This window comes from Rhopilema esculentum, chromosome 8 (assembly GCF_057945365.1).
Source record: "Rhopilema esculentum isolate cy_ngs chromosome 8, ASM5794536v1, whole genome shotgun sequence".
Taxonomy (NCBI): domain Eukaryota; kingdom Metazoa; phylum Cnidaria; class Scyphozoa; order Rhizostomeae; family Rhizostomatidae; genus Rhopilema; species Rhopilema esculentum.
This window is the reverse complement of record NC_142822.1, coordinates 9,097-31,675: the sequence shown is the minus strand read 5'-3', so window position 1 is coordinate 31,675 and position 22,579 is coordinate 9,097. Positions and strand designations below refer to the sequence as shown.

Here is a 22,579-nt window from a genome sequence, read left to right as displayed (position 1 = left end):
ACATTCAGTTTTAGAGAGCTTTTCTACAAGCTCTACTCAACTCTCCAAAATAATGTTCGGTAAATTTGAAAATTGTTTATGTATGTGGTAGGCGTTGAAAGCGTTTCAACAGGTTTTTAACTTATTCAGAATAAGCCAAAAGATATGTTGTCCACATAAATCAGTGGCAGACCCCTGGGGGGGCGAGAATGGTGATCGCCCCCCAATTCTTTGAAAGACAATGGTCTTTTTTATTCTAAAACAATGACAATTATTTAGCAACTTCAGGAATTAAATTAAAGGCAGGAATATAGTGCTGCGGAAAGAATAAGGAAAGTTGTAATCAAATATCCAAAAACGTCATTAACTTGTTTGCAAAGACAACCGCAAAAAAAATCAAAGAAGAAGTAGGGTCTTGTTGGTAGTAGTAGTAGTAATGAAAAAACAAGTAGAAAAATCGGGGGCTATTTGCTGTGTAAAGTGGGCTAAATCGTGCTGTGCATTCATACCACAGAATCAGGGCACAGAATGGAGTGTGCACTAGAGTTTTGAGCTTTGGTAATTCTGAAAACGAGGCCAAAAGTTCTAGTGGCGCGTGGAGACCAGTGAAATCAGAAGTTACTTGGGAATGGCAGAGTCGACTGAAGTTGTAGTAATTGACATTACGAAAAAGAACTTTCCAGAGTTGTGGCCAGCCCTATTATTTGCTGTACAAAACTCAAGCTTTATCGCAATTGACCTGGTTAGTTTCAGTGCAACTTTTTAGGACGCCAAGTCCGTCTGGATTTCTTTTCATAGCAGTTTATCGTCAAAATCTTTAGAGTGCACAACGCAAGGACAGGCTATTACCTGGGAGTGGAAGAATGCACGTGTTATAGTTGTGCACCAAATTTCCCAGTGATTCTTGTGTTTGGCCATGTTTTTCTTTTGGGTTTATCTAGATTATTTCAAGGAAAAGAATATAATTTTTTAAATGCCAAAAACATGATAATCGTAATCGGTGATCTCAAGCTGACCCAGCTCATCACTCAGGGATGCACAAGTGCACTTGTGGTTGTAATGTTTCTTGCATATGCCATGAAGTCCAGAATGGAGCCGGACTGCAGAGTATGGCAGTTTTCAACGCGTTAACGGGAGCTCTGGTGTGCAAGAGCAAAATTTCAAATGTGCAAGGTGCCTGCACTTTGAAATAAGCAGGCACTTCAATTGTGCACAATACAGGGACCCCCTCCACTTTTTTGCAAAACAATAGAGTTTTATTCAAAATCTTTTGTTATGGGTGTTAAATTTTCCCTTGCCCCCCCCCCCACTTTTAAACCTTTGTTGGAGCCCATGCGATAGTGTGCAGAACTATGCTAGAGCCCAAGCATATCAATTAAGTAGCATCGCTGAACAAAGGAAAGTGTATGATTGATAGTTTTATTTTTATCAAACCAATGCAAGATATGTTGATCTTGATTTGCCCAAGGCTACACCCATGTCAAGCCCAGATCTCTATACCAGGGGTGGATTTAAGCAACAATGATAGGGGGTGTTATATAATAATTGGATTTTGGTGCCACACCTTTCAGCTTGCTGGAAAATGATGGAGCCCATCTTCAAAGTTCGATTTTTAACTTTTAAGGTAAAAGATGATATGAAGATAAATAAAATAAAATCTTAGTCTTATGTTGCTCCTACTGACTACCACCAAATTATTTTTACCAAATGGAAACAAAATTTACTGAATGATACAGAAATAAAAGGGGGTGTCACACCCACTACACCCCTTGCTAAATCCACCCTGCCCTTTTCCAGGTGTGCAAAGGCATTTAAGAAAAGCTATCTCAGGTGTGCATTTGCCATTCTCTGCAGTCTAGATACCAGGGCCCTAGAAGGTCAGTAAGGCTTCAATTTCAATTGATTCAGGGCTTCCTAATTGTGCCAGTTCTGTTTGATTTTTTTGAAAACCTCAGCAAACAGTATTCAAAATGGACTGGTCAAGAAAGAGCACCCCTTATTTTTCAAAATGACTACCAGAATTTCTAAATAATTTCAAACCTTCGCCAGCTTTAATAAAATTCAAAGAGTAACATAAAAGTAACTTAGAAATGCAAACTTTAACCAGTCAGTACAGATGTCAATTTCTAGATAGTTAGCATCATGTATGCTCTTTGGCATATTTTCTGTATAATGCAGTCTTTTATAATGTCAGCCCAGATATTTCAGGCTTGGTGCAGACGTTCCTTTTAAAATGCAACCTAGTTTTCATTTGTATTAATTTTTATGATAAATGGGGGTACCCAATATGTTTCTTGGGGAAATGAGAATCTTCATTGTTTGGAATGGCAAATGGCAAATTTGTGTGAGCATGATTTGGGATTGGATAACACCAAAATTCAGTAATTGATGGTCGGGGAGAAACTATAGCAAGAATCAGGGAACCAGTTGGGAACCCTCATAAACTGAACAGTTTTAATATAACCATGACATTGAAAAGAAACATTTTTCAACCCCTCAGGCATTTTCTATCAATGCCCCTCTATATGATCTCCACATTGTGTGAAATAGATGGATAAAACTTGAAAAGGGTGCCAAATTGCATATTATTGCACAATATAGAAAAAGTAGCTGTAATAACCATCAATGGTTATCTATGGAATCGTTTCAATACAAGTACATATGCAGGTTCAACCATTTTGATGAAAACAAAACTTGTATATTCCTTTATAAATGGCTGCTTTGGGCAAAGGAGTGGATGCATTTTGCAATGAAATTGATGCAGGGTTGTTTTTTATCCAAAGTTTGATTCAATTTCTGATTTTTTATATATTATACTTTGTCTCATAGGAACTGAGTGGATTAGGTGAAAGAAAACAACTGTCTGCCAGGTGAGTTCATTCATGTCAGCTTAGTGTATGTAGTCCTACTTGCTGGTTTGTTCTCACAATAACAGGGTTCATACATTATTAAGTTGCACTTCAATTCTGCAGCTTTATTTTCGCTTTATTCAATATTAAGTTGCAGCTTTATTGAATATTAGAGTGCCTTGAAATGCCATCCATCTTTAAGTTTTCAATCCCAGCATTCTGGATACAAATGAGGATAAGAAAATAGATTATTCCTATCCTATAAAAGATTTAGCAAGGGAAATCAGCCTAGGACCACTGCAGCATCTGTTTGGTTGAACAAGAGGGCAAGATTCTTTGGCATTTACTTATGTTATTTCTGGATGCTATTAATGTTGATCTTTTTACAAGTTTTGGTTTCGCCTGTATTTAGTCTTTTTTTTAAATATCTCCCAGAGTTAACTAGTTCGCTGTAAACTAATTTTACTGTTATTACCAATTAAACTAAAATGCTTGAATCGTTCTAGACATCATATCATAAAATGAATATAATAATTTGAACTCAAATATTAAATCATTATAATATTTGTCATGTATCAACAATGATAAATTTGTGGATACAAACTATGGCACATAGCATGTTTGAACATAACAGCAGGTGGCACATTTGGAAAGTAGGGAACATAATTTTAGCAGATTTATATCAACACCATGTTTGGTTTTTAATTTTGGATCATTTGCTACTCATATCTTCTCCAATAGCGAATCAACGCTCTGATGTGATTGGGTCGATTTATTTGTGATTTGTATTCAAGGAGCAAACTCAAGGGGTTTATGATGTCAACTACTGAATCTATTGAAATGAACATAGAAATATGAACAATGAACATAGGCATAGAAATGATCAGTGTTTTGCAATATTTGATCGGATTTAGCTTTAATAGAATATATTGGGTATTTGCTTGATAGCTCTTTTTTGAGTTTAGTCTATGATCCAAAGCAACTATTTATTTAAAAAACCTCTCATTATGTCAAGCATTCTCTTTATTTGTTAATTTCTTCAAATAGTATGTATATTTTACGTAATCATTTGTTCGTTTCTTGCATAGAGCTACTTTTTATTCTCAGTTGCGAAACAAGTCTCTCGGGCATGTACTCGGTTAAAACCTTACGTAGTCTTCTTATTTTGCAATGTATTTATTTCTATTCCTTTGTATTCAGTATGTTGCTCAATCAATGAAACTTGTCAACTTATATAATGTTTACCGTGGGCAATTGAATTAAGGATTGCTTCTCCCTTTGCAGCTCTGTTGATGAGAGGTTCAAAGCCCTTTCAAGAACTGCACAGTCTCGATCTGTTGTGTCAATGGGGCTGTCTTGCTTTAGACAAGAACCATCTTCGCGAGATAGCTTTCAAAGAGAATTTAAAGTTCAAACATTTAATATTTTTCTGCTATGTGATAGTGAATATGTTGTTGAGTCACAATCGTTGCAGTTTTTGGTGAATCACGGCTTTGACTTCAACAAACAATATTCCCTTGGAGTTCCGTATAGTAAAGAAGAACAGGAGGTCAGTAAAGTTTATTATTCCTTCGCCCTTTTGGTGCTTATGTGTGGATTGAAACGTGCTATAAAGTAAACTGATGCTTTTACATTATTGAAATAAAATGCAATGGATATCAAAACCATCTTAAGTCTCTAAAATTTTGTATGGGTTATTATGTATTATTTTTCTATTTGCAGACATCAGGGAAGATGCTGACAATTAGAAGGCTTTTTCTCGAAGTTGTTTCCGCGCAAAAACCATTAGTAGTTCATAACGGCCTCATCGACCTTGTATTTCTGTATCAGAATTTCTACGCCCAGTTACCGAATTTGTTGCAAACATTCATTGCCGACTTGTGTGATATGTTCCCTGCTGGAATATTCGACACCAAGTACATTTCCGAGTTTCATGTCAGAGAGCATTTCTCGTTTCTAGAATATCTCTTTAAAAAGTGGTGAGTTTCAAAATAGTGTCTTAATCATATTAAACGACAGTTTACTGTTAGGGTTTTAAGCACAGTAATTTGAGCTGCTTTCTCAGCATGTCCTTCGTTTGTCATTTCTAGCTGACTCTGGCTATTCATTGCTCCGAGTATAAAAACTTTATAATATGTATTTAATTTTTTAATAAATCTTCATCAATTTTCATGTTTTTCATAAACTATTTAAAGTAAAAACTGTATCCTGTTATTTTAAACTCTCATTAGCAGAAAAGACAAATATCACAATCATTGAACTAAAAAAGACAGAGAGAGACAGATATTGAAAAAAAATTTATTTGAGGTATGGAATAAGCTCGGTAGGGAATGATACGTAAGCAAATCTGGTGTGTCATTTGCGTATTTCGAGGCTTGAACGCTCCACCCATGACCCAGAAGATAGTTATGTTGAAGTGGGACAGTGACTATAATCTTCGCTACCAAAATGTGAAACAAAGCTTTTGCCTTATTTTCTTTGTTTCAACTGAACCTTGAACATATTTGCCAATCAAATTGATTTAAGCGATGTTGGATGCATCGGCATGCATCATTGTCTGTTTTTTAGCAATTTGGAATTTGCGTTCTGTTACAAGAATAGTCCGTAAAAAATCTCTTCTTTGTGCCGTTTTTTTTATTTCCGCTTTTTTTACCGTAACTAGTTTGTATGCTTCGTTTTAAACTATCGTATGCTTTTAATGTCCTAAAAACTAAATCATTTTGTTGCCTTGAGACATGGCGTTATATAAAGGAAGATTTCTGCGTCAGTTTCTCGTTGTTTTCTTTACGTTCATCTATCTTAACTATTGGACAATATTTGGTTTTTTTTATGTTTCTGCAGATTTCTCTCCAAGGGCAATTTCATGTTACCTCGTTGGTTCACCGTCATCTAGGCTGTCTCTCTCGTAATGCTTACATTTTACAATGCATGCATCATTTAATATCTTCAAAAGAAAACGCTCCAGTTCGCAACATTTCACAAATCTCTCTTTTCTTGTAGCCAGTACAAAAATGAGGCTTTGAGGGAAGCTAACGAGACCTGTTTACTTGTTAAGGAAGGCAGTTCATCTGTGCGACAAATGGTGGTTGATCAGCATGCCGTTGTCTGCGCTTTGCCAGATCTCAAATTAACCCAGTCAATCCTTGAATTATTACCAAACCTGTGTAAAAGTTTTAAGGTAGTTTTTTTGCATTAACAAATTTATGTATTATTTAACTTCCACAAATTCTGGCATTTAATTATTTTGAGTATATTGGATAGGAAATTTGACTTGACAATTACATCTTTTGGCAGTCAGCAAAGCAAAATTTTCATTCTATATATTTATATGTGTGTGTGACACGCGACATATCTCATTTAAATCAGTACAGTTTATATTGCAAATGCAAAGAGTGGCCGTATCCAACGATAGCTGTAATGAAAGTGAAAAACGAAGAACATGACAAATGAAGTTATCTAATCGAAAATTGTAAAATTATATAATTTGACCCTTTTCTTATAGATATTTTGTAATGGAATTTTTTTAATTTGCAGACTCGAGGCTACTGCTGTCAGAGAGACTCTTGTACCAAGATTCACAGTGTAGATTTAATGATAATAGGCGAAAATGCAACGCAGGGTAGCAGAAAAAGGAATCGGAGGAGAAAACGGAAGCTTGGTGCTGAAGAAGAGAATACAAGAACAGACAACAAGAAATCATACTGCGATGGTTCTAGGAAACAGTATGAATCGGAGTCCGTGGAAGAAAAACATTTGAATACAAATGACTTGGCATCAAGCTCCAGAAAAGAGGACGATTTAATAGGAAAAGTTTGTAATGAACAGTTGGAGTTGCCACGAATGAACGGTCACCGCGCTGGTTTCGATGCTTTTATGACGGGGTATTGCTTCGCTTTTTATCAGCTTGCTTGCCAACAGGAGGACATCGAGGGATCAAGAAACAAAGTTTACCTTACGGCGAAAGACCTCCCACTCAATATTATGAGGAGTCATTTTGCAAAAACCTCTTCTCGACACGAGAAAATCATGGCTGTACTTAAACCCGGGTGATTCCTAGTTTTAGCAAATTTCTTTACTTTTGTATTTTTCTTTATTCTTGGCTGCCATCTACAAACTTCGAACTTCCAAGGCTCACGTCCTTTCAGGTTTATGTAAACAGTTTTACGATTCAAAGTTGCGAACGATTCAAATCTTATTTTCCTGAACTATTTTAAAAAATTGCGATAGAAATTGCATAAGTAACAATAGATTTATTTAAGCAGACAAGACTTGTTAAATAATGTTTATAGTGGTATTTTCATGTGATTTCCTGTTACTTTCGGGTTGCACTTGGATTTAGTAAATCACTATCCTTCAGGACCGGCGAAACCGGGGTGCCCGGGGGGGCCATGGCAAAGTAAAGTTTTTGAGGGAAAGATACAAAGAAATCTTGTCTATTTTATCGTTAGTTATGGTGCAGAATATTACCAAAAATATGTTCTTAGCTTAAGTTTCGTTACAATGTCTTTACCATTAAAATATTTAGGGTACACACCTCGGGGGTGCCTTAACATGTTTGAAGGTACGGGGCGTGCCATTTTTAGGGGCACTATTTTCTGAAAAGTGCGGAATTACCGGTATCAGTTTTTGAAATACATATTTGCGAAACTACTGGTACCATTGAAGAAGCATGCAAAGTTATAGGTATCGTTTTGTGAACATATTGCAAAATTATTAGGAGGGAGATTAAGCATTAACAAAATGAATGTCCTGTTAAAAATTAAAGTATGAAATATGTGTAATATTGATATTTTGGGGCAGAAGACATACAAAATTTGTTTAGTGATTTTGTTGTGCTTTAAAAATTTCGATGGCTTAGTATAGTTTTCATCATGTTGGCGGAATTATGAGTCACATTTCCAGACATGTGCGAAATTTTGGATCCAAATTTTTAACCAAAATGCACGTCCCCGTTCAAAATTAGGCTTAGGAGCCCCAACACCCTGCCCTTCAAGGTACACAGAGAAAATAGAGCATGAGAATTTCATCGAAGAAACCGATAGTCCAAGTTGTGCGCTACACGATGCACTGTGCCTGCGAGTGACTAACAGCTTTTCCAAGGTGGCCGCTAACTACCAACCATTGTGCGGTCTTGGGAATGCATGGGATTTTAGGATGTCGGTGGAGAAACCGGACAAGACCAGAAAAACTTAGTGACGGAGTTTCGTGTTCTCTATGACCCAAACCTGGCCCAAAAGGCCTATTTGTTATCGGACAAGCTCTCAAAAATGTTACAGAGGGAACAGCAGCTGTATGAGGAGAGAGAATTGTTAGGGAATATATTTCTAAGAACGAAAGAAACTAAAAATCGGTAGGTTTGTTCTTTGAAAGTATTGTCACAGAAGCTTCAAATTACGATTTAATCGATGATTCTGTTCAGCCAAGAAAGAGACGAAGCGCTGATTAAAAAGCTGAAAAAGATAATCTTGTGGTAGAGGGAGATTTAGATAAGGGCAAAAACTATCCTTCCCCGCCAAAAAAACACTTCAGTCTACTTCAAAATTATTTTTTTAAAAATCTTTTTAAACAGCCCAGTTTGAAAGTTTCAAGTCTTCAGTCGTTTTTATTATACAAAATAACACCTCAACTTGACGAGATTGCTTAATCCTTTTTTATTTGATGTATTTTCCTTTTGATTTTCTTATTTCATCGATATTCATGTTTTATTGCTAAAATCTGCATCGTTTACTACTCTTCTCTAAATTACTTGATTACTTATTTGATAGAAAGCAATTTAATTATACTCGTTGCGCTAAAGTGGTTATTTTAGTAGAGCTTTGCAAGACTTTTCTTATCTTATGTCAACATCGAAATGGATAAAACTATGGGACATAATAATGAAAAAAGCTTGATAATGTTGCCTTGAATTTCATCCAGTAAATTTTTCGTGCCGCCGACCAGGATGTAGTGCCATCAAAATAACAAGGGGGCTCTGAGCCCACCTAGCGCTACACCCCTACCGCCAACCATGGTAGCGGCCTTTACTAAAACCTTCCACTGTCTTGACATTTTGTCCCCTCCTCTTTCAAAAACGTTTCTCTGGCCCTGTTCATCTATTGTAAAAATTAACATGTCATTGTTAGGAAATTATCCAAAAAAATTCACGGGCGTGATTCGAGGACAAGGTAGATAGTGATTTTGTCATTCATATCTATTAAAATTAGTTAACCTCATTCGATTCCTCGCATTTGTGGGCCCCCCTTGTGGTTGTTCGGGATTGTTCATGTCTGAGTCTTATTGAGTTGCAATCATTGCCTCGCAGCGGAACTTAGGCCACGTGAAATAATATGGCGTACAAAATGGCGCATAAACTGTGCCATATCAGATGCCTTCATTCAAGTAGACGTTTTATGATGACTTGTTCTAGTATGGTAAGCTAAAAAATTTCAATTTCTAATGAATTTCTTTCTTAAGAGCGGTTGTTGTGAGAATAACCTTTCGTTTTAGCGTGCACAATCTACCATTTCTTCGAGGAGAAACAATGTTGTTTCTTCTCGAAGAACTTTATTACTACGTCTCTTTCTGATAACAAGTATATTTGTTATTTATGGGAATGGTAGCTTCTCTGTTCAGTCAAATATTTAATATGCAAGGAACCAAACTCCTCCTCTTCAGTTAGGTGTCTGTCACACTTTCCATTGGCTGCCAACTTGTCTTCATCGAACTACCAAATTTGATGGTAAATGCGACAAGATATATTTTTTTCTAACGTTTCCCTGAACACCTGGTAGAGGGTACGACATTTTGCAATCTGGGTGTGACACTTGCACACTTGAAATGTTTCTCTTGCATTCCAGAAGTCTCGTTGCAAAATGCTGTACTCTGCAGTCCGGCTGGATAATGATTCATACTTATGACCAAAATACAAGCAGCTTTTAAAACCCCTTAAGGTGGATTTCCTCTTCACGGTTTGGACGTACAAAGCCAATCTGTCTTCTGCAGAAGAAAGTTGTTAGAGCTAATGCCTTCAAGAGTTTTTCATCTCCATCTGTGCCAATATTTTCTGATTTGAAAATTCTTAAACTAAATGATTTGTTTGAGTTAAAGCTGCTTACATTTGTTTATGAATCTGTGAGCATAATTTCTCCTGTCCTTTATCACAATTTTTTGCAACTTTGAAATCTGTTTATCACTATGATAATACAAGACAAGCCTCCAAAGGTGATATTTTTATGGCTCAAGAAAATAACCTGCAATATGGTTCAAGATCAGTTGGATATGCAGGTGCCAAGTCCTGGAACAACATTCCCTGTGTCATCAAACAATCTACTACAGTTACAAATTTTCACCGGAATCTAAAATTGCATCTGTTCTCCACCAGATACCAACAATAGAACCTTTGTAATATCTTCTCTGGACTATGAAGATGTCACCATAGGCTCTTGAAACATGTTTCACCCACATGCTTTCTCGTATTTCTTTCTCATTTAACTTTCAATCTTCTTGCAAAAGAAAAAGCATCATTAACTTTTTTATCATAAACATGCCTTGTTTCCTCTTACTCCTGACATGTTTCATTGCACGAAATGGAAATAGAAATGAAGCCAAGTGGAAATTGATGGGCGGCAACTTTCGAAACCATTTTCTGCTTTCCATTCATACCGTGAAGTGGAAATCCACCTTTATGACCATAAACACTACAGCTTGGTTAGATGCAGCTAAAAAAAATTTTCAAAGTATTTACTTTATTGCTCTTTCACAAAACAAGATTATGAATAAATTTCAATATTTACTTGAATATTTTTCCAACTGATAATTTGATTAATTGATGAAATTTTAAAAGCTTTACTATTTTAGAATAGCCTTTAAATATTCCTTAGATGATCAATAACAGTTAGTAAACTTTAAAAGCACTTCCAAAGTACATTTATTTTATTACTAAAGCCTATGTTGGAAAACATGTATGCATTCTACAATTCTGGCCATGTGCATTATGAGTGACAGAAAAATATCAGAGATGTGATCTGCAAAGGAAAGGAATTTTGGTTGGAAGCTACATTGCTCAAGGTGGCATATACATGACTTATTTGTCTATGACTGGCATATACTTGCATATACACTTATGTGATAAAGTATTAGGATGGACATCTCAAAGGGAAATATTCTTAACCCTATGCTCAAAGAACAAGACAGTTCTTGTAACTTTTTGTTACAATTACAGCATAGCTAGGTTTTGCATAGCATCGTTACTTGTATCTGTACTTTCCTGGAGACTCTTTACAAATATTTTGACAAATATTTTGACAAAATATTCAGCATTGACTGACCTCACACACAATCCACGTTGCCAATGCCATTAGACCCAACAAATATTTGGCATACCCTCTATTGAATTGTCTGAATTGTCAACTTTTTGTTTTTGTAAATAGCATGTGTTTTGATGCAACCAAACTTTCTTGCAATTTCAGTTATCAAATGAAACAGTAGACGCAAACTTCCTATCACTTCTCAGTCCATGGATGTTTTTGCCTTTTCGGCATTGTAATAAAAACTTGATTTTCCATTTCCCTATGACATTTTCTATATTTCTATAATAAGAACGTAGAAAGCAAATTTAATTTGCTAGGATTTGTATTCTCGCTGACGCAGTTTCCAGAATCTGGCCATGAGGTTGGAATGCTAGTTTCTGAGCCACCATTCTCTTATTGATCGTCCTAATACTTTTGTCACATAAATGAACATGGTAGGTTAGGTGCAATCACTAAAGAACCTAGCTGTGACAGATTATTGTCCATCGAAAGTGTAGCTGCAAGCTTCTGCATGTTTTCCAGTTCCAGCTCGGGCTAATATTGAGTACAAATTGTTGTACAATTTCAACAAGATTAATATATGCTCTTTCAGGCTGGGACCAGAAATATCTACGAAAGACAGAAGTCGCTTCTTTTTTACAACCATTATCTACAAACATATGTAAGTAGGAGTTGTATTGGTTATTTTTCTAAAAATAAATAATATTCCTTGTACTATTGATCAGATTTCTGCTATTGATCTGATATAATGTGCTATTGATCTGATTTTTACGTTTATGATAAGAGTTGTGCCCTTTTTGGTTATAACAATTATTTTCACACAAACAGATTCACTAACAATTGCAATTTTGTTGTCATTCAACCATTTGTAACTTACTATCATACAACAAAGTGCACATGAAACAGGTCAGAAAGAAAGATTACGCAAAAATACCCTTTCTTGTACTTGATAAAACAGGGAAAGATATAGGAACATGATTTTTAGCCTGTTAAGCAAAATGTAATTGACCACACCCCACTAATTCTATACAAAGTAAATGAGAACAATCAAAATCCAGTCCCCAACTAAACTATGATATGAAACTCTAGAGCCAAGGCCTTGTGAAGAGCAAAAAGCAGGCACTTGACAACCTTCAAATTTCTAGGCGCTCTCTTGAGCATCATCAAAAATCATCAATAACAAAATTTGGTTTTGCACATTTAGTTTTTGGACAGCATAAACAGGCTAGGTACTTGATCAATCAAGCTCCTAGAACTTTCTACGCAAGTGTTGAGGCACTTGAACGAGCTTGAGCACCTCCCCTTGCAAGGCCTGCTGCAGCCTTGGGACTGGTTGTGAGTATTTTAGGTGGAGGAGAATGTTGATCCTTGTACACTCCCCTTGCGAATGTATCTGGACAGTTTTGAATTTAGTTGCCAATTAGTTGCTAGGGAAATTTGTTTTCAAATTTCAAAGGCAGTTTTCATGATAGCGATTTTATCAATCTCCTCGAATTTTTTCTTGAAGCATTTTTTGTCTTTGTTCTATTTATTCTACAAAAAAATATCTTATCGCTATATAAGAAAACTTTGTGAGGGTTTTTCCTCAAGATGGTAGCGTCTGAAACAAAAGAACTGACTTCTGAGCAGTGTCTAGAAATAATGTTTTAATGCAACGATGAAAGAAAGCTATCATTAAATTGCTAATATGATTGGATGCACAAAGACTGTCTCTTTCGACTTATGCAAAAAAAAGTGAAAAGCAAGAAGCACAAAAAATTTGTCACAGTCAAAAAGATCAAGAGATCTCATGACCCCAACGGCCGAACGTTTTGCCTTAACTGATTGGCATCAAAACTGGTTTGGATCATTACACAAAATTGCATTTAAATGTTCACAAACAATTGAACTTTCAAAAGCTGTCGATAAATATTCCAAAGAAAATTATAAAGAATTGTGAATTTACCCTCATACTGATAGATTTCAGCAAGACTTGCAGCTGTAAAGAAAAATAAAGTGTGGCTTTATGGCCCAGCGCTGAATGATATGTCCCCTTTAAAGCAAGTTGAAATGTTACTAAATGTTATGCATGTTTGATAATCAACGGATGGCATCTACAATTTTAAAGTTGAAAGGAGATCAGGGAAACACAGCTTCCCTCTGAATGGAAAAACGCTCCGCGAAATCGCTGAAGAATTTGCTGAAGAATTTGCTGAAATGGAAACCAGCTTTAAGGCTTGTAGGGCAAGGCCTTGACAAAAAATGATAACAGATGAAATGCGCAGAGGTTTTGCAACATTTTAATGTCTTGGTTTATTTTGGAAGGGCTTCTCAAGAAATAATTATCACTAAGTTAAATTTTTTTCTGTCTGAAAGAGCAATCAATCTTTGAAATGTCTGGATATTTTCTTTAGGAGAGTGAATAAACATTAAAAACCAATGAAGATATATGAGATGGTATGATAATGGGAAGAGTATGACTATGTAAGGAAAAATTGAATCACCAAGTCTTAAGTCTCTCAGAAACTTTTTGGTGCCATATCACCCCCCCCCCCCTCATTTTGGCTAACATCTCTTCTAAAACAGGTGGGCATGTGACAATAACAGCACTGGCCTTCACTATCCTATTTTTATTTTTCACTGTGGCATTCCTATGCTTGGCAGTGGGTTGGAAATTTGTTCCATATTTGCCAGATGTTGACAAACAGTATTTTCCAAAATGGAAAACAGAAGCACCACCATTACACCCCAAGCAAAGGTTCTTATAGCAAAACGAGAGAAAATTACACAACACAATGGACAGTAACAATGGCAGTGGGATAATGCAGTGCAATTACTTATGAAACAAAAAAATTGGATTAGCAACTTTTTATCAACACATGGATACTTGCATCCAAGTCTACACTCCAAGTAAAAGGTTTCAAAAAGAATCCTATAAAGGGATTTATATCAGACAAATTTTATAAGAAAACTTTCAGCAGAATTCTCCTTGTGGCATTGATACCTTCTTCTAATAGCCTAAATGGTATCCTAATTGATTCAGACAGGTAAAACCTCTTAAGAATGGCAGGTGTCTAGAAAAGAGGTTCTTCAATTGTGTACCAAAATATTGAAATTTAAAAAAAAATTCCATTAAATGATAAAGTTAGCCTTTTTTGTTGATGAACAATGGAGGTTAAAAGTATTTTTAGGTGATAGAACTAGAGAAGCTAAAGTGGTATATTTTTGTATACACAGAATAATTCATCGTTGCCAAGAAAGATAGAATGGCAAAATGTATCAAGAAAAATGAGATTCCATACATCAAGTGTGTAATTTTGTTTTTAATATGATAAATTTCATTATATGCCTTGGTGTCAAGAACATGATAGTTCTAGATGTGGTCATTAGGCAATAGTTTTCAAGTACTTTGTAACAGACCTTTAGAACAAACAGTTGTTAGTCACTGTAACAATATAAAGTAATCTCCATTTTTTTGATATCATTTGTAGAAGCCTAACTAAGTACTACTGTTTAGTTATGAATTATACAGAGTGATTGTATTTTCCTTGATTTTATTTCATGGCATAAAATCTGAAATGGTGGCTTTTTATCTTTACTGTGCACATGCAATCATTGGTATTGTGCATGTAGTTTGGAATAACAGAAATTTTCCTGGGGCATATGTACTTCATATTCCCTGATGATTTAATGACACAACTTATTATTTATTCCATTTTAGGCAAAAGTTGTAAAGTCCTGCCATTCAATTTGTCAGATATTGGTGAAGGTATAGCAGAAGTGACAATAAAAGAGTGGTTGGTGCCAGAAAATATCTGATTTTCCTTTTCTATCAACCTTTCTAGTTATTAATATGTTGACACGGAATTGAAGAATGATAATTCAGAATATTAAAAGATTGATCTGATCAGTGCTGGGAAATGTTTTCTGTCTTTGACCATTATTAGCAACTTTTTTGAAACAAAGTTGTTATGAGGATCTCAATTCACAGATATGCATTTCATTCTTGCAAACTTTTACAAGATTTATTTTGTTTGACTTTTTCCAGCTCTGCCTCTGGTTTAATCTACTTTTAGTTAATATTTGTTTAGTTTTATCAAATTTTAAAATTTATTTCCAAGTTTTCAACAGATATCTTGTATTACCAAGTATTTTATTGATTGTATTTTTTGTTATTTTGGTGTATTTATTTTAGGTATGTTGAGGTTGGAAGTAAGGTTGATCAGTTTGATAATATTTGTGAGGTACAAAGTGATAAGGTATGAGTGCTTTATTGCAGAAACTTTTTCTTTGCTTCACTTCGCATAACTTACCCAGAATTGCTAACATCTATCTTCTGCAAATATGCTACTTTTGGGGTTAGTTGGTTTTTGCAACTAGTGTACCTAAATTTAGTCAGATCAAGCACATACCAACCAACCATTAAGGATATTTGCCTTTTTCACACATTTATCAAGAAGTTTAAAAGAGAAAACAAGCAAAAAGTAAAAATCCTTTCAACATTGTTATAGCAATTATGCACCCTTTATAATATTGAATCAGAGTTGAACTTATTGAAAAAAATTCTTCAAAAATACACAAAAAGAAATTTATAAATTTGAAGATTTTCTAAAAGCAAGAAAAGGGAATGTGATTGATGCTTATGCCTTCTTGCTCTAATATGTCAGTTCAGCAAAAGAACGGGGGGTCAAGAAAGTTCAAGTCATGGCTATAAAATCATGGCTATTAATACAGATCACTTCGAGGCTACTAAGAATAGAACACTTTTTTTTATATAAAGTATTAAAGTTTGCTTCGGTCTAATTTAAATATGTCATTTTTTTCATGAACTTTGTGTCAGACTGGCATTTCGCCAACAATTTTAAGATTGAAATGTGATGTGTAGGTTCTCATAACAGAGAGAATTCAAGTTTTATTGTTTATTTGCTGAGTAGGCATCAGTGACAATCACAAGCAAATATGATGGAGTGATAAAGAAACTTCATTACAATGTTGATGATGTGGCACGTGTTGGAACAGCGCTAGTTGATATTGAAATCGCAGATGATAAAAGTAAGCATCATTCTAAAGATTTGTCTTTGTTGATAAATGACCCGGCTCTGTTCTAATCTTAGTAATTGAAATTTTCCTTAAAGACAGCTACTGTAAGTTATCTGACTGACACGGCCTGGACGCTTTCTTTGAGTCCATGTTGATAACAAAGTAGAAACGCTCAGGCCATCGAATCAAAGACCTTTGTCCGTTTCCATTTCAGAAGCTGAAGTAAACGAAGAGTACGAGCATTTGCTCCAAAGCGAGCCGGGGACTCCTCCTTTGCCGGACAATGAAAGGCCGTCTTTGCATTCAGTCTCCGCGAAGAAAGCTATTGAAGAGGTTACTCAGATATCTTCAACTAACGCAGTAGTGTCTTCGATTAATGAAACAAAAAAGACTCTAGCTACACCTGCTGTTAGACGTCTAGCGGCAGAATATAAGGTATCCATCCTTCATGGTTTTAGCTATCATTAGTTGCATTTCAATTTGATAAGGGCAGTGAAATATATTCACTGTTAATTTCATACTTTGAGAAAAAATATCAACAAAAGAATTCCATCAGTTAAAATATAATAGCTCCCTCAGAGAACATTGCCACATCCCTCATCAAATCAGGTTTTGATGCCTTATTCCCTCATCACAGGAAGCATCGTTGGGCCGCTGGTGCATCGGCACAATTTGCTTCACCTAGCCCATACAAAAACCTAACCTTTGATGTAACTTAATAGACTCAAGTACAAGCAGCTTAAAGTTCTGTGCAGGAAATGGACAAGAAAAGTTCACTTTCTCTACCAGGGAGCCAATGTCCAGTCCTACCTTAGATTCCTAAGATATGAGAGGGGGAAGAGAAAAAACGACTGAATTAAGAGCCGAGTCTCTCCGAAGCAAAAAATTACAGGAACTTTGAAACGAACCCTGTGATGTGAATAGTCCTAGCCTAAAACAATTAACAAGAATTTGAAGAACACACTACGCTTGATATAAAAAGGGGAGGGAGCGACAGGTGAAGAGAACTGCGTGGAGACAGCATGGCCAATAAGCACGATCATCCCGATCCAAAGCAATTAAATACACCCAGATGAGTCAAGGGATCCACACTTTCGTGCAGAAGCCCAAACTACAGAACTCCTTCTTCTCTGTTATTCCTAATGGCATCAAAGTAGCACATAAGGACTTAAATTCCAAATTGAAGCATGAAAATTGACACCCAAATGAGAATGATACAAATCAGCTGAAATAAGAACCCCTAGTGAAATCAAATTCTATGTCCTTCGTGAAATCAACTCTGATAAAATGTTATTTGATCAGCATTTAATAGGGTCGTCGAATTGAATTTATGTTTAGGGGGAAGGGTGAAAGTGGTTTCTGATGAAAGGCATTCTATACTCTGATGTAGATATTACATGCAATGATTCGGATATGGGTGAGTCCCCCAGCCTCGTAGTAAGATCTAAATTATGCTAATATCATTTTCCACGTCAATTTTATAGAAACGTGAACTTTAAACGAGATTTTAACGGAAATTGTAATGACAAATTATGGACAGAAATTGTTAATGGACTAAAAGTTGGTGATCTGGACAAATTTGAACTCCTGTCTTTTTTTGTTAAACTCCTGACTGGTTCTTTATAAAGAGCCTTTATAATATCAACAGCTGGATTTAAATGATATTCCTGGATCAGGAAAAGATGGCAGGGTGCTGAAAGAGGATGTTTTGCAGTACATCGAACAAGGATTGCCTACACGTCAACCTGAGCAGATCAAAGGTACTACCAAATTCACAATGAACTTTTCATTAAGAAACCACCCCGGCCTTAAATGTAGAAAAATTAGCGTATTTAGACGGCAAAATTCGATTTTTTTGAGGGCGTAAATAATGATTTCGTGAATTCTTGATGCAATGAACTTTGAAGGAAAGCAACATATTGTTTCGTTATTTAGGAAGGATAATTTTGACTTTGTTTTACCAAAGGACTTTGATTTGGTTTTAAGACTTTGTCTTGAAATCACATCCATGTTTTTTATCTAATTTACATGTTCAAGACGCTTTTAGCTTCGTGTTTAAACGAGATCGGTTCCATTAACTGCCCAACTAATATGTGTATGATAAGACCTTCTGTTTACACTGGACTGTAGTAAATGCTTAAAATAAAGCTGCCCCGAAGTGGCATTCCCTGCAACTTTTTTCATGTGCAACAGTTCCGAAACTGTCTTGTAATCGGATGGAACTGCTCAAAACGAATAAGGGTGGTAAAAGATGCTTATCAAGATATAGTGTTGAAGCTGTTATCCAAATGTTTTTCAAGCACCAAAGATTGTTTTTTGTAAGCTATATGCCTCCGTGGTCTCTATTTGGAAGCAATTTCTAAGATGTTCAAAATGAAACAGGTCCCATGTAAATGCATACTTGGTGAACAAACGATTAAAACCGAGCCATTTCACAATTTTGTCGTGTAAAAGTCTATTCTCCTTTAATCCTTAATAATTTACTTTTTGGTATCTTTGCTTGCCAAACTGAATAGAGATATGATTTATCGTTGCCTTCGATTTATTTTAAAGCCCTGGCCCAACCAATCCAATATTTCGCTTAGCAAATCCCAACGGTGTTGGGATAAATGTTACGCTGGTTTGGCCACCCATGTAGGACGATTTTGAACATTGTTGGAAGAAGGATTGGCAAAACTAATGCATCATTTCAAAATGCTACGTTAGTGGCCACGCATTGAAAGAATCCTTTCAACTGGGTACCCTGCTGTTTCTTAGATTTGCTTATTCATTGGTTTACACAGGTAGAGCTGAACCCCAAGCGGCTATGGCAGAATCCACTCCTAAACAACCTCTAACTGCAAAAGGGCCTCCACCGAGAGCACTGCTTTCTGAAACCAGACAGGAGAAGCTTAGAGGCATTCGCAAGGCAATGGTTAAAACAATGACGGATGCACTCAGCATTCCCCACTTTGGCTATTGTGACGAAATCAGTGCCGATGCCTTGATGAGGTATGTTTCATAAATACTCGATGAATCTCTTTACGGATTCATATTGACGGTTGTGTAAAACGTTGGATGTTGTTCTCTTAATTATTAGTGCCAGGGTTGGCAAGAAGGGTCTTAGATGCTTAAGAAAAAGCGGTAGTCTTTTTACCGGGAGCGATCGCTCGCGCAAGAGAAATCGCGAGATGGGTAGGCCACTCGTGTGGGCTATTTCTTACGAAAATGCCTCGCTTTTAAACAGTGGAGGGGGCATTTTGAAGAAAACTTAAACGTTCTCTATGAGATATCTGGTATATTTTTAATAGAGAAAACGTGCAATTGTTCCAAAATCCTTACAGCATCATGCCTCGGCCCAAACTTCTATTGACATTATCATTATTTACTATTGCTGCCATCTTTTGTTAGTTTCTTTCTATCATGACTTGACAGCTGACCATGAACTATTGAATTTAATTAAGATACTGGACCACCTGTGATAGGCATAAGTAAATTATTTGCAATGAGAGCTTGTGTGATGTGCCAAGTTGGATAACGTGCTAATTTTTGGTTACTTTGATAATGAAATATCTACGCGATTGTCGACTTGTTCAGGGAAACATGACAGGCCAGTTTATAAAAAGGTTCAAAGGAAAGTTGTAAAAGAAAAATTTCATGTTTCTTAGAAAGTATACAGATATTGCCTAATAGACTGATTTTTATTCTGAAAGCCTAATTCGATTTTCAGGATTCGTAAAGATTTGAAAGAGCACTGCGACAAGCTTGGAATTAAATTGTCCTTTATGCCATTCTTCCTAAAAGCAACGTCCATGGCACTGGATGAGTTCCCCGTTCTAAATTCAAGCCTCGACGAAGAGAATATCACTATTACATATAAGGTAATTAGTCAATGATTCTTATTGTTGTTGGTTATTTTGTTTCTTTTGTAGAGTTTTGTAACTAAGATCACCCATCCAAATGTTCTATTGCAATTTGCTAAGACTTCATTGTCAGAGACTCGCAGGTTGCTGTTAGGTCGTACAAGCTTAAATATGGGATCTATTCGGTGTTGCTAAGATTAGCATAACCATATTACGAAAAGTCCAAACTTTTTCTGATATGACATTAACAGGCCAAACTCTTTAATTACCGGATGAATTGTTCTTTAGGCGGAGCACAATATTGGAGTAGCAATGGATACCTCTGACGGTTTAATTGTTCCAAACATCAAAGACGTTCGCAACAAGTCGTTACTGGATATAGCGGGCGATTTGAATGAACTGCATCACTTGGGTCTTTCTGGGAAACTAGGACCTAGTCATTTGACTGGTGGAACAATAAGCCTTTCAAACATCGGATCGGTAAGTATTTGTCATAAATTCGTTCTTCGTTTATGTTTGTTGACAGCGTTTTAGGGGAAAGGTGTCACGAGAAGTTGACGCCATTTACCGTGTAGAATTTAAAGTAATATCTACACTTGGAGAAGTGTTGCGCCACCAACATATCAGGTCAAGTTGGACCACGAATCACAGATAGACCATTAAGAACAATTTTGGTCGGACGCGACTTTCTCACCGACAGACTAGATCATTTTTAATATCATAGCATGAAGCTAACTTATAAATACTTATGAACTCCCATCTTCAAGAACGCATTGGATCTTTGGCTGTTTAATGTTATTTCAAAGATGTGATGAATCTGGTCCTTTTTCGCGAGTTATGTACTTTTTTTCCCCGAAGCAATAATGTCTTTAATTTTTCAACTTTAATTTTACCACTTCTTTTAGTAGCAGCCCCTTTTAACGTTTTATTCTGTTAGTTATTAAATCAATCCATTTCTTGTTTGTCAACTTACTAGCTTCTTGCTCGGAGAGCTGCATGTCCAATTATTTTAGATCCTTCCTTCCTTCTGAGCTCCAACTATTATTTAGATTTAATCTTTTTTTCTTTGTATACTTGTCTTGTTAGTCGATTTTCTTTCATGTCGATAATCTTTTTTAAAGTATAAAAGCCCATTCAGTTTTTTCTATATTTTTGGCATTAGTTCACACTTATTTCAGTTATACCTTCGTATCTTGTTGTATTTTGAAGAGAGTTAGTTATTGTTACTGCGCCTTTTTGTATTTTTTCGAGTATTTTTGTCATTTGTATTTGTATTTATGATGCAAGCATAATAGACTAATACCGGTTTTGCGTGGGTTTCCATTAACTTATTGGAAACATTTTTTCATTTGATGGTCACCGTTATAACAGTTGATGGAAAAAATATTCCTTGAACACGAGGCATCATGTAGCATTTATCTAAATGACTTTCTGCTTTTTTCCTTCAAAATGTCAGTGTTTGTAATCATTGTGCTTTTTCTCCACAGATTGGTGGTACTTACGCTAAGCCCGTACTTTTACCCCCACAAGTAGCTATTGCTGCAATAGGAAAGATCCAGGTGAGTGTCTCCTTGGCTCGCTTAAATCGTTCTTATCGTGCTTTATGTCCGTTGCAACAATCCTATACTCTCATTTAAAATCTCGAAAAGACATGGCAAAAATATGTGAAAACATGTTGAGAAGAAATCAATGTATATCATGCTGCTGATGATAGAAGATGATTAATTGCAACTCTAGCGAGAGATTAGTTGCCAGAACGTCAAGCAATCATGACAGAATCAAATATTGAAACGTTGTGGTATTAGCTACTAACCAATGCTGGAATTTAGAGGATATTCTTAACAAACGTACACTGAGTTTTCTGTTACAAGGCCTCCGACGTGCAATGGAAATTGAGAAGGTTACACAAGTAAGCGGTGTAGTTAAGGCCTTCTTTTTCAAATAGAGTTGAACAACAATTTTGGAAGGAAATCGTGATAGCTTATCAAACTAGAAATGCCTTTTTATTCGTATCTCGGCAATACAAAACTGTGTAATTTAATTTTCAACCTTTGATTTTCTTGCACTTCGACTGATAATCTACATTTGCAGGTTCTTCCAAGGTTTGACGAGAATGGGAACGTTTATGCAGCAAGCATTTTCAACATTAGCTGGTCAGCTGACCACAGGGTGATCGAAGGAGCTGTAATGGCGAAGTTTTCAAACTTATGGAAATCCTATATTGAAAATCCCTCGGCTATGCTTTTACATCTAAGATAGGAATTCTAAGTGTTTTGTAACACAATATGAGACCCTATTCAATAGTGTCTCGGTATATTACGCTTGTGGGCTCATTGTATGCTTTGTAGTTGGCTACTGTCTATTTATTGCTTGTCTTACCAGAGAATACAAATCAATGGAAGAGCGGTGTGTTAGTATACGCCGCTTACTTGTATTTAACAATTATCAGATAACTGCTTACCGTTAATTAAATTGCAGAATCACAGTGAGTGGAAATTTTAAAATGACAATAAATTTTGAAGCCTATTTAATTCTTCAATGAAATTCATGTATTTAGTTTTTTGATAAATAGCGTTGCCGCTTTCTGGCACCTTTTTATGGT

At 35.9% G+C, this 22,579-nt stretch overlaps 1 protein-coding gene across 3 annotated transcripts; it reads left to right on the top strand.

Moving 5' to 3' along the window:
- Nucleotides 1-53: 53 nt before the first annotated feature.
- Nucleotides 54-22,561, top strand: LOC135694454 (lipoamide acyltransferase component of branched-chain alpha-keto acid dehydrogenase complex, mitochondrial). 3 transcript variants are annotated; one of them, XM_065213211.2, is made up of 13 exons: nt 9,081-9,238; nt 11,709-11,777; nt 14,333-14,402; nt 14,817-14,892; nt 15,291-15,354; nt 16,030-16,147; nt 16,350-16,570; nt 17,784-17,895; nt 18,919-19,126; nt 19,845-19,995; nt 20,266-20,457; nt 21,465-21,536; nt 22,069-22,561. In XM_065213211.2, the coding sequence occupies exons 1-13, from the start codon at nt 9,155-9,157 to the stop codon at nt 22,234-22,236; spliced, it is 1,605 nt and encodes a 534-aa protein (XP_065069283.2). In that variant the 5' UTR covers nt 9,081-9,154; the 3' UTR covers nt 22,237-22,561. The 3 variants fall into 3 exon arrangements, 1 of the variants encoding a protein (XP_065069283.2); XR_016143910.1 differs by lacking the exons at nt 14,333-14,402; nt 14,817-14,892; nt 15,291-15,354; ... (6 more) ...; nt 21,465-21,536; nt 22,069-22,561 and adding exons at nt 54-721; nt 2,809-2,849; nt 3,425-3,481; ... (1 more) ...; nt 4,551-4,807; nt 5,829-6,006 and having other exon boundaries at nt 6,363-9,238; nt 11,709-11,776; XR_010517175.2 differs by lacking the exons at nt 14,333-14,402; nt 14,817-14,892; nt 15,291-15,354; ... (6 more) ...; nt 21,465-21,536; nt 22,069-22,561 and adding exons at nt 54-721; nt 2,809-2,849; nt 4,113-4,377; nt 4,551-4,807; nt 5,829-6,006 and having other exon boundaries at nt 6,363-9,238; nt 11,709-11,776.
- The last annotated feature ends 18 nt before the right edge of the window (nt 22,562-22,579 follow it).